Here is a 14,101-nt window from a genome sequence, read left to right on the forward strand (position 1 = left end):
CTTGCTCTTGAAGGGAGCTCTTCTGCAGCTGCTGTGGGCTGAGGGTAGACCTCTGGGGGGTCCCTAAGCTCTCTTCTCATCCTCCTTTTCTCCCTGTCTGCCCCACACCTAGGGTTCCGGTTACTGGCAGTGGGACGAGCTGGCCCCAACTGATTTCAGCCGCTACCCCAAACCAACCAAGAGGTTGTTTACAGGAGTGCCAGACCGGCCCTCAGGTGCCATGAGCTGGCGGGATGGCCGCATCTACTTCTTTAAGGGCAGACAGTACTGGCGCCTCAATCCGCAGCTTCGAGTAGAGAAAGGCTATCCCAGAGATATCGCCCACAACTGGATGCACTGTCGTCCCCAGACCCCAGACACCCCATCAGGTGGGGACACCACTTCCTCAGACACAGGAACAACATTGGATACCACTCCCTTGGCCATAGATATCACTTTGAACACTGACCGCTCAGCCAGAGATACGATCTTGAACATTACCCGCTCAGTCACAGCCTCCACCACCCTTTTATTCCGTGGCAACGTCACCCTCCCAGAGATCTAAGACCTCAATCAAACGTCTGCTGCAGCACGAGCATGAACCATGGACCTCACGCCTCTAAATGTCCCAGCTCCAGCCACCACTCCCCTGTATTCTTTCCCTCCTGGGCAGTGACTCTCTAACTCAGCCCCCAACTCCAACCATTTCTTCCCCATCTACTCTCTGGAGGACATTGGTAGAGGAAAGGCAGCCATCAGGCCTTTAGCTGACAGGAGGCCACAACTGGGAAAGCCTGGGTCCTGTTCTTCCTAGATAAAGTGCAAGAAAACAGCACAGCCAGTAAAATGAGCAACGGCTTTGTAATCCTGGAGAATCACATTTACTTGCTTATGACTTTGGGCAAGTTAATTAACCTCGTTAAGCCTTGGATTTCCCATCTGCAAAATAAGGTTAATACCAATCCTTCAGGGTTGTTGCATTAAATGAAATACCATATGTGAAGTGCCTGGAGCATTTGTGCTTAATGAAGGTTAACTTCACGTTCATGAGACAGCAGTGAACAACTCTTCCTCTGGCTGTGCGTGTGCAGCTTCTATGGTAGTCCAGTCTGATAAAGGTACCCTCATCAGATCCTTAAGGGACAGAGGACTTGTCAGTATGGCTAACCCTTTGTCCTGGGGTGCAAAGAAAGAAAAGAGCAGCAACAGTAGAGGCTGGACTCCCTGATTCAATGTTCAATGCCATTTTATTCACATGCTCCCGTGTTCTTCCTCCCTCCCATCATAACCTTGCTTCCCCGGGGCAGGGACATATCTTCCTTCATGCTGTCTGGGGAACCAGGGAACAGATTTTGGGCAGGAGGATCAGGGGTAGTGGAGAGTTAGAATGGGTTAGTGGCTGGGACAATGTTCTGGTTAAGGAGATTAGTGTCACCTATGATGAGAGGCAGAGAAGGCCCTTGTCTTCCACGCAGCCCTGAAGACCAGGCTCCTTTGGGCAAAAGGGCAAGACTCTGGCATGTGGACCAATGCTCTCTCCTTGGAGCAAGAAGCCAGCTTTGGGGGAAGGTGGGTGCTGAGCCAGGCACTGCCCTGTGGTCTTCCCCACATTAAGAAGAAGGGAAAGGGAAGCACCATGGAGGACAGTACCCCCAACTGAGGTAGGAGAAGGGGGCTTGAGCCTACGGGGTCCAGAGGGAAAGGCTAACCAGGAACCCAACTGCCCCCTAATGAGGGACCTGGGGATTAGGGATCCTTGAGCTCCTCTGCTGCCCTTCTCCCCATCAAAAAGCTATCCAGGGCTTTAGGAGGCTTCCTGATTTTGTATAGGTCCTACAAAAACAAAACCCCTTATTTTACCATTGTGAGGCAAACTGAGGCGGGTATATAGAAGGCTATTTGGGTAACGGTCCTCCTTGGTTTGGTTTGGAGGGAATTAGGGAGTCAGTTACTTTAGGGGCCAGGGCACCTCTATTATTGGACAGAGGTAGGTACTCATATTTCCATTCGTCTCCCTTCCCTACAAGATTCTTCTCTATCTGTACCTAAAACATATCCCTACAGGACTGCTCTGGGTTGGAGCACAGATTCCATCCCCAAGAGGTGGGGAAGTTTGTGTGGGATCCTGTGGGCCCAGGCCCTGCCCACCTAGTGTTCCCAGGCCCTTGCTAGGGGTGAGGGCATCAGTGGAGGTTTAGGCTCAGGTCCGGGTGGAACCAGAAGGTATGGTGAGGGGTACAGTGGAACCACAGTCAGAATCCAGGTCCAGGACAGTGTGGGGAGCTGTGGCCTGGGTGCCTGGTCCCAGCTGGCGCTCTCGAAGGCTCTGGAGATAGCTCTGGAGGGGCACAGGGCAGAGAGGGCAGAAGAAAGGGCCTGGGTCAGAGCCCCCCTCCACCCTGAGCATCCCCATGTGCCCTCTCTCCCATGCCCCTGAGCACCCCCTACCCCTCCACTCACTGGAGCCAGACTGTCAGCAGGGCTCCGGGCGCTGGGGTGGAGCGGGCGCCGGTAGCTGCCCTCACAGAGCCCCACCCCAGGGGAGGTCCGGTGCCACTTAGCCTCTTGCTGACGGATCCGAAGGAGTTGGAGATGCCTTCGCTGGTGGCTCAAGACCACTGCTTGGGAGGGGGCAATACAGACTCAGGGAGGCCTCTTTAGACTCTGAAACCCACCACCAAATATACTCATACTCTAGGGAAACCCATTCAGTCTCCCTGTTACATCGCTCTCAAATCTCATTCCCCCTCCAGTTATTCTAAAGAAACTTTTCTTTGTAATCCTCCTACCCTTTCCTTCTGGACTTCCCTGACATCTTCCTTTCCTTCCATATCAGTCCCCAGTAACTCTTCCCTGCCCCCACCCCGACAATGACTCTTCTCATTCTTACCCAGAACTTTGGCTCCTCCAATTCTGTCTTCAAAGCCCTGTCCCATTCACCTTAGACACCTCTGCCTTTTGCCTCAAGTGGATTTTCCCCCTTCCCCTCCTCACGTCTGGGAACCAGGGACAAGAGAAGGCACAGATTGGCTGCTTTCTGTACCATGGCAGTAACTCACCATTGGTGTGGCCTCCACGTTCCTCATCCATGAGCTTCCACTGAGCCAGGGCCCCAAGGGCCCCCAGGGCTGGCCAGGTCCCCAGCAAGACCCAGCTATACCAGCAGAGAGGAGGCAAGGCTGGAAGTGCCTGCAAGCGCTGGCCCAGCCGACTGCCCAGTGCCAGCCCCTCCAGGAAGTAGTCAGCACAGGCCACCAGCACCGCAGCACCCAGCAGGGCTGTGCCCAGAACTGTGAATGGACGTGGCCACCGAAGTGTGAGCAGGGCTCCCAGCAGTGCCAGCCCCACCAGCCCCCCGGCTGGCACCCAGGCTGAAGGTGGCTGGTAGATGGGCTCAGTGCCCAGCAGGACCCCGGCGCCCAGGGTTAGGCCTAGCAGGAGACCAGTCAGGAAGAGACCGACACTGCGAACCAGCATGGTGACTAGGCCGCAGAGGAGTCCGATGCCTAGCGCAATGCCAGCGCTCACCTCCAGGCTCAGCTGTGTCTCTAGCACACGCTCCTTGTGGCACAGCAGGAAGATCACCAGGGCTCCTGATAGCAGGCCGGAGAGAAACATCACTGCCTTGAAGCAGCGGTAGCCTGGGAAGGGAGGCAGGAGGCACTGAGAGGCAGAAAGAGGTCTCCAGGGATGGCTCTGATGAATCAGGAGGGAGAGGAATGGCTGACCAGAGGAGCAGAAGGCAGGAGCAGCACACATAGGGACCTCAAGGCAAAGGGCAGAAAGGGATCATCTAGGGAGGGTAGGGACTTTTCAGGAACTGAGAGGGGATGGGAGAGCAAATCAGGAGGTAAGACGGTAAGATGGATGCATTGAGGGGAATAAGTACAGAAACAAGGTTTCGTCCTTCCAGGGATGGTAGACGGGAAGAAATTGGCACAGGCTGGTTCAGATTATTGGGGAAGGGTGAAGAAGCCTTAAGCATAGAGGGTAATTTGGGAATGGAATCCTGAGGTAGGAGGCAAGGGGAGGGCAAATGATAGTTGCCAGGGCTCAGAGCTGGAGGGTGTGGGCATGGGGGATGAAAAAGAGCTGGCAAGAGCAGATCAGCCACACTGAAGGTAGGCATCCCCTGACAGAGGAGGAGAGGTGGCTCAGGAGCAAAGGAGAAAGTTGGCATCATCCTTGAGGGTGACGGTCTTGGGCAGCTGCCCCCCAGAACCCTGGCCCTGCCCTCACCGAAGCAGCAGTAGATGATTCCAAAGCAGCAGCAAAGAGCACACACCAGGGCGGGTGCCAATTCAGGATTGTCCTGGGGTTCCAAGACACATCTTGGGTCTGGAGGCTCTGGGAGTTGTTGATTAAAGGGCCTGGGGTCAGAGGTCATGGCCAGGGGCAGCAAGGCTTCCTCCATGGCCGAAGAGAAGGTGGTCACAGAGAGGGAGGTCAGTGTCAGCTCCTCTCATCCATCCATGAATGTCTTGAGGGGGCTGGGAAACCTGCAAGGGGGTAGGGGGCAGGAACTCAGGTGCCCATGAATCTTGAGGACTCTGTACCTCTATTTCTTTTAAAGAAAGGCCAATTTCAGGACGGAGCTTAGCCCTGCTGGGGTAACTGAAGAAACCTACAGGACTAGGTTAAGGGGAGCCAGCTGTCTCTTTAACACCCTCTGAAACAAGGACATTAAGTAGAACTTCAAATCTTATAAAGGTAATGAGTCTTTGTCCCCTGGCTTTTCAGGGTGGGGTGAGAGCAGTAGGAAGTCCTCGGTCTGTGGAGGGAGGGGCCCAGGGGTACGAGTGAGACTGGAGGCTAAAGACTCAGCAGCTTGTTCCAGCCGAAAAGAAAGCTTGCCCCATCTGCAGCTGGGACTCAAAATTATCACACTGGACTGGGAAGAATGGACTTAATAGAGGGGGGAGAAGGAGAAGGAAGGGGAGAGAATGAATCATGGTGGAGGTCTCCCGACAATTGCTCCAACCCAAGAGAAGGAAGAGGGGGAAAAATCACACACCAAGAGTTTGAGACAAGAAATCAAGTAGAGACAGAAAGCCACACTTTATCAGGGTTTTGAAGCCTTGGCTTCACGTGGAGGAGTTATTGGGGGAAGGGGCGTTCAGCCACAGTCCAACTCCCACGATCCTTCACGGACTAAGCAGGCACCTTGCCCACAGACAACATCTCACACCCTGGTAGTATTTTGCTCCTCCCCTCAGGACACTGGTGGGACTTTTCCTACCTCCCCCTTTCCCCTGCGGTGCCAGGGCTGCCAGTGGGATATGATCTCAGTTCCTGAAAGAACACCAAGGAGGGGCTGGCATTGGGGGCACTATGGGAGTGGGGTTGGGTGGGTGTAGGCACTTCCCTTCAGCTGTCTTCTTTTGGACATCAAGGTCTTAACAAGCAGGAGAGTTGGCTTGGGCAATCCCTGGGGTTTCTCTCCTCAATCCGCTTGGAAGTCTGGGGACTCTAAACAAGGAGAGGTTTGGGAGGGGGTGTTAACTACTCACCACCCTGTCAGGGCTGAGGAGAGGAGGGGGTAGATGTGCTTCCCTAGACCCCCAGCTGCATCCCTGCCCGGAGTCCTAGGCGTTCAGGCAGCTGTCGGGCGTGGGTACCTGCAGGGCCACTCTGTTCGTTGCCCCCTAAACTCTTGCAAGTCGTAGCCCAAGCCCAGTGAGCTAAAAGCAACCAGCTTGGGGGCGGGGTGGGGGTGGGGGTGGAGGAAGGGGACAGGGTGGGGGGGTGACATCACGGGGCGGGACCCTCCAACTCTTTTCCCTGTGTGTGGGGGGACCCAGTTTGTCTACGGCTCTAGGCTGGGATCAGAGACCCCCTTCCATAGCAGGGAACGGTGTTGGGGGAACCACAAGAGGTTTGGGGAAAGGTCTCTGAATACTTAGGCGCTGACTCAACAACCAGAAGCTTTCAAAACCCCTACTGGTGTCCCAGCGCCCCCCCTACTCCGGCTTGGTTTCTTCCACTTCCCAGAGAATTGGAGTATTGTCTTCTGGAGAACTTGGTGGTCGGGATCGGGGACCCCGGGAAGGTGCTCTTACTGGTCTGGGGGTGCCGACGAGGGGTTCATGGGTAGAAAAACTTGCGAAGCAAAGACGGGGTCTGGAAGGGGGACTAACGGAGAGGCGTGTGCAGAGGAGGGGACCGACAGAGAGGGTACCCAAGCCGGGTCTGAGTGGGGGCGGGGGCGCTTGTCAACGTCGACCGAACAGCTTGGTATGCAAACGAGATGCAAAACAGCATGCAGATGAGTGCAGTGTTTTTTGGCACTCCGCTCGGGTCCTAAGCTCAGTGGAGCCACGCTCTCAGTCCTTCGGTCCCGCTTCGTGACGGGGACTGAGAGTTGCAACCAGAGGCGCGGATCCGGGCCGTGGGAGCTACAGTTATACGGGGCAGTTCGCCAGCTGGGTCAGGCGCGGTGGCGGGGGGTGGGGAGCGAGGGTTGGTGGGAAGAAAGGGGCAGCGTAGGAGGGCCAGGGCGGGGCCAGGCCCGGGGCGTCCTCCCCTCCGCTCCACCCCCGCATGATACAAAAGGGCCTCTGTCCTCATTACAGCAAGGGATCAGTGCGGTGGCTCCCCTACGCTCCCTGGTTTTGACTGCAAGGGAAAAAGACTGGCTCGGTGGCTTTCCTCTATCTCCCGGTCTCGGCACAAGCCCAAGAATACAGCCAGAGGAACTTGAGAATCTGCCCCGAGTCCGCAGGCACTGCTGCAGCGCCCACTTGCTTCGCTTCCTGTGGCGCAACCTTCGGGGATCCCACTTCAGCACGCGGAGGGAGGTAGCAGAGAGCCCTTTAAGGGGCGGGGCCAGTGCTACCTCAGGACCGCCCCCACTGGTTCGACTCCGCGCTTGCAGCACTGGCTCGCGCCTCCGCCAACCGCTTTTACTTTTCCTTCCCGTGTCTTCCCCGGTGACCCCGGAGGTGGAAGTAGCCCCAGGTCGGCGGCCGCGGCGGGGGCGGGAGGCGGAAGCAGAGAGTGAACGGGAGGCGGAGCCGGGGGAGCTGCTCTCGTAGCTCCCCCTGGCCCTCGGCCCAGCTGCTCGAGGGGGAGGAGTTACCGCCGCTCTTCTGTACGTTACCTTGGTCCCCTCTACCCGGCCCGAGGGTTCACGGTTGTCTCTGTCAGGGGCAACCACAAGCTCCGCCCCCAGATTTTCCTTAAGGACAGCACGGTCCCCACCCTTTTCTGGCAGACTGCGGCCCCCTTTCCGGTCGTCTTTCCCTTTTTCCCAAGAGTGACCCCAGGACCACACCCTTTGTGGTACCTCTTTTTTTTCCCTGATTCAGCATTATAGCTTTCTGGGGAAAGAAAAAAATAAGGGGCTTTGGAGGAGGGGGGAGGGAGCAGGGTTGTCGTTAATGTAGTATTGGCTTTATTGCTGGGGTAATGAATGCCCAAAAGAACTCGGGAAAACAAGGGAGGTGGGTCCGTTAAATATATCTCCCCAATTTAAGATTATGTAACCTCTCTCTTGATCCTATCCTTGATCATCCCCACCTTGATACCTTTGTTACAGGCATCAGAACTTACCATGATGGCTGTGACCTAAAATCCTCAGGAAGCCCTGGGGTCATGGCCCAGAAGCACCCCGGAGAAGGAGGGTTGTGTGGAGCCCACCACAGTGGTGGTGCCTCCCTCAGGACTTTAGGATCCTCTGTGGACCCTGAAATACTTTCATTCTCAGGACTCAGGGACTCAGCTGGGCCTGCTCCTAATGGTACCCGCTGCCTCACAGAGCACTCTAGTCCTAAGTACACACAGCCCCCAAATCCAGCCCACTGGTCAGATCCAAGCCATGGCCCTCCAAGGGGTCCAGGACCCCCTAGGGATGGAGAGGACCCTGATCAGAGTGAGGCATCTTCAGAAGAGTCAGGAGTGGACCAGGAACTCTCAAGAGAGAATGAGGCTGGATACCAGGAAGATGGGAACCCTTCTTTTCTTTCCATTCCACCTGCTTGTAACTGCCAGGGAACCCCTGGAATCCCTGAAGGGCCTTACTCTGAGGGAGGAGATAGCTCTTCTAGCAACTTTTGCCACCATTGTACCTCTCCAGCTTTGGGGGAAGATGAAGAGTTGGAAGAGGAATATGATGAGGAGGAACCTCTTAAGTTTCCCAGTGATTTTTCACGTGTGCCCAGTGGAAAGAAACCTGCACCCCGGAGACAACGGCACCGCGTTCCAGCCAAGGAGGATACTCGGGAGGGTGGACGCAGAGATCCCAGATCCCCTGGTCGACATCGGTTGGGTCGGAAACGGAGTCAGGCAGATAAGCGCAGAGGACTGGGATTGTGGGGAGCAGAGGAACTGTGTCAGCTTGGACAGGCAGGCTTCTGGTGGCTGATCGAACTGCTGGTATTAGTGGGGGAGTACGTGGAAACTTGTGGCCATCTCATCTATGCATGCAGGCAGCTGAAAGGCAGTGATCTGGACCTTTTTTGGGTCTGGGTGGGAGTCTGGGCAGGGCGGCTGGGGGGCAGGGCCCAGGTGATGTTCCAGTTTCTGAGCCAAGGGTTTTGCTACGGGGCAGGGCTGTTCACCCGTTTTCTTAGGCTACTGGGTGCTTTGCTGCTCCTGGCTCTGGCCCTTTTGTTGGGCTGTCTACAGTTGGGCTGGCGGTTTCTGGTAGGACTGAGTGACCGGTTAGGCTGGAAGGGTAAAGCCACCTGGCTCTTCTCTTGGCTAGCCTCTCCCACCTGGCAGCGGTGCCTGATTCTGCTGAGAGAGAGCAGGCCGTGGCAGCAGCTGGTAAGAATAGTTCAGTGGGGTTGGCTGGAGTTGCCTTGGGTCAAGCAGAGGACCGGTAGGCAGGGGAGTGCACCTGTAGCTAGTGGTCGCTACTGCCAGCCTGAAGAGGAAGTGGCTCGACTGTTGACCATGGCTGGGGTTCCTGAGGATGAGAATAGTTCAGGGGTTGGCTGGAGTTGCCTTGGGTCAAGCAGAGGACCGGTAGGCAGGGGAGTGCACCTGTAGCTAGTGGTCGCTACTGCCAGCCTGAAGAGGAAGTGGCTCGACTGTTGACCATGGCTGGGGTTCCTGAGGATGAGCTAAACCCTTTTCATGTGCTGGGGGTTGAAGCCACAGCATCAGATGTTGAACTGAAGAAGGCCTATAGGCAGCTGGCAGTGATGGTGAGTACCCTTCCCCTCTGTTTCCAGTTCTTTGTTCCCATATTTTATTTTCTATTACAATTTTTGGGAGAGTGGAATAAAGGGAAAGCAGAGTAGAAAGTCAACTTGAAGACGAAGAGCATCTTTAATTCTTAGGAAAGAGTCATAAAGACTTTCCCCCCCTTTACTATGGGATCTGACTTTCCCTTAAAGTTTTTTGTCATGAGATTCTTTTTCTTAATGAAAATCAACGAACCTGGTGTATTAGACAGTGTTGGACTCACTCACCTGGAATATCCAGGTGAAATCCTTCTGAGTAGGGTGGAGAAGAGACCTAGTCAGAAAGCCTGGCAGTTCTTCTCTCCTAAACAAATGAGGGTTTTTTGAATACAGGGAAATCCAACTGTCTGTCGCAGTGAGGCAAGTGTGGACTAGTGTGGGAACGTTCAGGGAGTACATGTGAGTGATTATTCCAGGACCAGGTGAGAGAAAACAGCTGTTTCAAGACCAGCAACCCAGAGTGGGAAAGGGAAGGAGAATGGGACATAACTCTTGGAGAGGCATGTACATACATTTTCAGGTCATACATGAAAATATGGTTGCTTTTACTGGTAAGGGTGTATAGGTGGGAGTTGTGACTTATCATGCTCGAGGGAAATAGCTTAATACAAGCATGCAGTCAAATTGCTTTTAGAAGTAGCTATTCAGGGACTTCCCTGGTGGCGCAGTGGTTGGGAATCCGCCTGCTGGAACAGGGGACAGGGGTTCGAGCCCTGGTCCGGGAGGATCCCACATGCCATGGAGCGACTGGGCCCGTGAGCCACAGCTACTGAGCCTGCGCGTCTGGAGCCTGTGCTCCGCAACAGGAGAGGCCACGATAGTGAGAGGCCCGCACACCGCGATGAAGAGTGGCCCCCGCTTGCCACAACTAGGGAAAGCCCTTGCACAGAAATGAAGACCCAACACAGCAAAAATAAATTAATTAATAAACTCCTACCCCCAACATCTTAAAAAAACAAACAAAAAAAGAAAAGAAGTAGCTATTCAGATGCTATTTTTAGATATGCTATTTCCATACAGGTAAAGCTATTATGAATGTAAGTAATGTGTGTAAATTGCATTGGAGGCCTATTTGAGTGTATGGAACTTGACTGGTAAAATATCAGTGTGTAAATTATCTCAATGGTTGCATGACACTAAAGGGGAATGGGCAACCAAAGTTTCCATTGACCATTCAAGGCACAATAAAGTACCAGGCCTGTAACTTACCAGAGGACTAAATTATCAATAGTTTGGTGGGAAATGTATGCCCCTTAGTGGATGGCCTGGGATATTCTGAGAGTGGGGAAGAGTGTTCACACTCACATTGTTACTAATGGTAGAGTTCTTTTCTCACCTTCATGTCTTTTAGCAGACATCCTCTCTTGGGAAGTATCATTCAAAAATTCTCATTTTCAACTTACGTCCTTGAAATAGAGCTGTAGTAAAGTTCCCTGATCCTCAGTAGACCTACCCTACTATCCAAAGTTCTCCCTCTTGTTCTGGGCCACAGTATCTGTGGGCTTCTTTTTTCGGCCGTGCCACATGGCATGTGGCATCTTAGTTCTCCGACCAGCGATTGAACCCGTGCCCCTTGCGTTGAAAGCACAGAGTCTTAACCACTGGACCACCAGGCAAGTCCCTGTGGGCTTCTTTTATACAACCTCTCACTGCCTTTAATAGGCCCTAAATTGACCATTACCCACATTCTATAAGTTTGGGCATGTGAGAGATTTAATAGCATTCTGTTTATTTGGCCTCAGTCAAGAGACTATAGCTTTATCTCTGTTTTTGGTGTATGTGGATGGGAACAATCAGGAAGCTGTAGGAAGTGAGGATATTATTTGTCTTGGAGAAAAGGCTGAAAAGTGGATAAAAAGCCTGTGAGGATCGTGGTATGTTATCAATATTTCACTCCTGGGACAGAAAGGCAAACTACTGTAGGAAGTTTTGAGTATATATGAGAATTTCCTAGTTAGAAAATAGAGTTTGAGTATGTTGGAACTCTTAACTTTATGACTGACAATAAAGTTAAAATATGAGGGTTTAGTGCGTGTGTGCCAGGTAGGCACACACGTACTAAACCAACCATCCCTGCTTGCCTGGGATTGAAAGGTTTCCTGAGACAAGAAATTTCAGTGCTAAAACTGGGACAATCCCAGGCACACTGGGATCGCAGATCGCGATAGTGCCAGATTCTGTGCCATATGTTTCATGTGTATTCTCCTTTAATACTCCCAACAATCCATGATAGATAAAATATTCTACGTCATACAGCTAATAAGTGACAGAGCTGGGACTTAAACCCAGATCTGTCTGCAGAGCCACAGCAATTAACCATTAAGCTATATTGACTCTTCAAAAGGGTGGTGAAGGAGAACCCTTTGATATGAGGTTATCTTGACCCAAAATGGGGAGAGGGTTGGAATGGATATGTGATGAAATCTGTGTTTTGGTAGGTTCATCCTGACAAAAATAATCATCCTCGGGCTGAGGAGGCCTTCAAGGTTTTGCGGGCAGCTTGGGACATTGTCAGCAACCCTGAAAGACGGAAGGAATATGAGATGTAAGTTGGAGCTAGGAAATTGTCAGGTGGGGTAAATGAATAATCTTCAATAGCAGAGATCATTGGACTTATGGATGGAGGGTCTCTGAGGCAGAGAGAACTGGGGTGGCTTGTCTAGCTGGCCAGGGGCCTCAGGAAGCCAATAGATGTGTCTCCCTTTGTCCCTCACTCAATACTCTCTTACAAAGCCTTTTTTCTCTCAGGAAGCGAATGGCAGAGAATGAGCTGAGCCGGTCAGTGAATGAGTTTCTGTCCAAGCTGCAGGACGACCTCAAAGAAGCAATGAATACTATGATGTGCAGCCGATGCCAGGGAAAGCATAGGTATGACTTAAATAGGACAGGAGTGGGACAGCCACAGTTTAGGGATTGGGTAGCTAAAAACCTTCCTTGTATTGTCGGTAGTTGTGGGATCCAGATGGTAAGTAAGAAGACCCTGAGGTTTCTACTTTTGCCATATTGTTAAGAGACTGAGGATTTGAATTAGCAAGAAGAAAAGATAATAGTTCTAGCTTTAAGATAGAAGGTTGAGGGCAGGGTGTACATAGGCATTTGTAACAACTGAGTCAGTAACCATGTTTGTCAGTAATGATATGTCAGTAATTGAGACTACAGCAATGCTCTAGGTAAGCTTGATAGATTATTAAGGAGCTGTCCTTTTGTTGGATTGCAGGAGGTTTGAAATGGATCGGGAACCTAAGAGTGCCAGATACTGTGCTGAGTGTAATAGGCTGCATCCTGCTGAGGAAGGAGACTTTTGGGCAGAGTCAAGCATGTTGGGCCTCAAGATCACCTACTTTGCGCTGATGGATGGAAAGGTGTATGACATCACAGGTATACTTCTCTCCTCTGGAAGTATGGGCTCATATATCCAGCCCATCTGTGATATCACAGCCCAAACTGTGATATTTTGGCTAATTATCTCTCATGCTTGCAGAGTGGGCTGGATGCCAGCGTGTGGGAATCTCCCCAGATACCCACAGAGTCCCCTATCACATCTCATTTGGTTCACGGATGCCGGGCACCAGTGGGCGACAGAGGTAGGTGGTATTCCTCTCAATAATCTATCCACTGTTCTAGTTCTGAACATGGTTTCATGACATGCTGTTTAGGACATGTAGGTGTCTCACCCTATAAGAAGTTTGGGAACTGACTCAGTATATCTTTAAAATAGGTATAAATAGGTAACATAGGTAACCATTTGACTCCAGTATCTCTTGCTTCATCATGTCTTCTGTTTTCCTGTCAGAGCTACCCCAGATGCCCCTCCTGCTGACCTTCAGGATTTCTTGAGCCGGATCTTTCAAGTACCCCCAGGCCAGATGTCCAACGGGAACTTCTTTGCAGCTCCTCAGCCGGGCCCTGGGGCCACTGCAGCCTCCAAGCCCAACAGCACAGTACCCAAGGGAGAAGCCAAACCGAAGAGGCGGAAGAAAGTGAGGAGGCCTTTCCAACGTTGAGACCCCCTCTCTTTCCTCAGATCAATGTCAGGGAGTCAAAAGGGCTGTGTACAGCACAGGATGGAGTTTGATTTGTTTATTTTTAAATATTTAAAAAAGGGAAAATTTTAAGCTCAAATTGTTCACTCAGTACTTATAGGAAGCCCTGGAACCACTTTCCCTCCTCCACCAGCACCCAGGAACTGAATCTTGTCTTCTGACAATACCAAAGAAATAGGGGGTGGCTAGAACAAAGAACCTAGGGCCTGGACCTGGGCTGGACGATATCTCCCATAGTAGTGTGGGAACTGGGTAATTCCCTGGGATCTGTATGCCTTTGTCTTTTGTCTTTTGCTTCTACAGCAGATGACACTTTCCCCCCTCTTTTTAAACGTGTCTGTATTATTTCTTGACCCATTTCAGGAGGGAACCCCCTCCTTTGCCCCAATATACTAGTAAAATGGCAGAACGAGAAAGCATGTAACCCTAATTATAGGAGATACATAGAGTTCAGAGAGTGGGAACTCTCACCTTGTGGGTAATCACCCAACTTCATGCTTGTTGCTGCAGGGATGGCCAAAACTAATAATTTTTAAAAAACAGATTCACGCTCTCTGCCCTTGGGTGAGGGGGAAGGATAGAGGGGCTCCCGGCAGCCCCCTTATGATCCAAGGGTTTGTATTTTTTTAAGTTTGTTCATATTTGTATGTATATATCTATTTAAAGCCAGGGGATTATCTTTCTATAAATACATAACTGGCAACCTGTATCTTCCCTCTCTTCTTTGCCCATATAGCTGGAGCGCTTTTTTTTTTCATTTGAGAATCTTTTCCCTCCTAAGTGTTAGTTGAGAGTGAAGGGCACCTCCTACTGGACCAAGGGAGAGGGGACAAAATAACCTTAGAGAAATTTTGTAGTTTTTTTTTTTTTTTTTTTTTTTTTTTTTTTTTT

General features: G+C 51.8%; 2 protein-coding genes across 2 annotated transcripts; one reads left to right on the forward strand and one right to left on the reverse strand.

Annotated features, from left to right (window-relative positions):
- Positions 1 to 1,207: 1,207 nt before the first annotated feature.
- LOC103068671 (transmembrane protein 198-like) lies at positions 1,208 to 5,682 on the reverse strand. The gene is given in 6 exon segments (XM_082931418.1): positions 1,208 to 2,194; positions 2,197 to 2,317; positions 2,440 to 2,597; positions 3,039 to 3,620; positions 4,219 to 4,478; positions 5,490 to 5,682. Coding segments are annotated over 5 exon segments (1,068 nt in total). The 5' UTR covers positions 4,394 to 4,478; positions 5,490 to 5,682; the 3' UTR covers positions 1,208 to 2,162.
- A 1,263-nt stretch (positions 5,683 to 6,945) lies between these two features.
- Positions 6,946 to 13,913, forward strand: DNAJC14 (DnaJ heat shock protein family (Hsp40) member C14). The gene is made up of 8 exons (XM_007467761.1): positions 6,946 to 7,069; positions 7,517 to 8,804; positions 8,951 to 9,128; positions 11,606 to 11,712; positions 11,916 to 12,035; positions 12,385 to 12,545; positions 12,649 to 12,751; positions 12,961 to 13,913. The coding sequence occupies exons 2-8, from the start codon at positions 7,573 to 7,575 to the stop codon at positions 13,169 to 13,171; spliced, it is 2,112 nt and encodes a 703-aa protein (XP_007467823.1). The 5' UTR covers positions 6,946 to 7,069; positions 7,517 to 7,572; the 3' UTR covers positions 13,172 to 13,913.
- Positions 13,914 to 14,101: the final 188 nt, after the last annotated feature.

Source organism: Lipotes vexillifer, unplaced genomic scaffold (assembly GCF_000442215.2).
Source record: "Lipotes vexillifer unplaced genomic scaffold, Lipotes_vexillifer_v1.1 scaffold387, whole genome shotgun sequence".
NCBI lineage: Eukaryota > Metazoa > Chordata > Mammalia > Artiodactyla > Lipotidae > Lipotes > Lipotes vexillifer.

What these genes read in the sequence shown, in the direction of transcription:
- DNAJC14 (XM_007467761.1), top strand. Translation starts at nt 7,573, where the DNA reads ATGGCCCAGAAGCACCCCGGAGAAGGAGGGTTGTGTGGAGCCCACCAC. An exon ending in AAAGGTGTATGACATCACAG is followed by an intron (nt 12,546 to 12,648) that starts GTATACTTCTCT and finishes TCATGCTTGCAG; the next exon opens with AGTGGGCTGGATGCCAGCGT. An exon ending in GGCACCAGTGGGCGACAGAG is followed by an intron (nt 12,752 to 12,960) that starts GTAGGTGGTATT and finishes TTTTCCTGTCAG; the next exon opens with AGCTACCCCAGATGCCCCTC.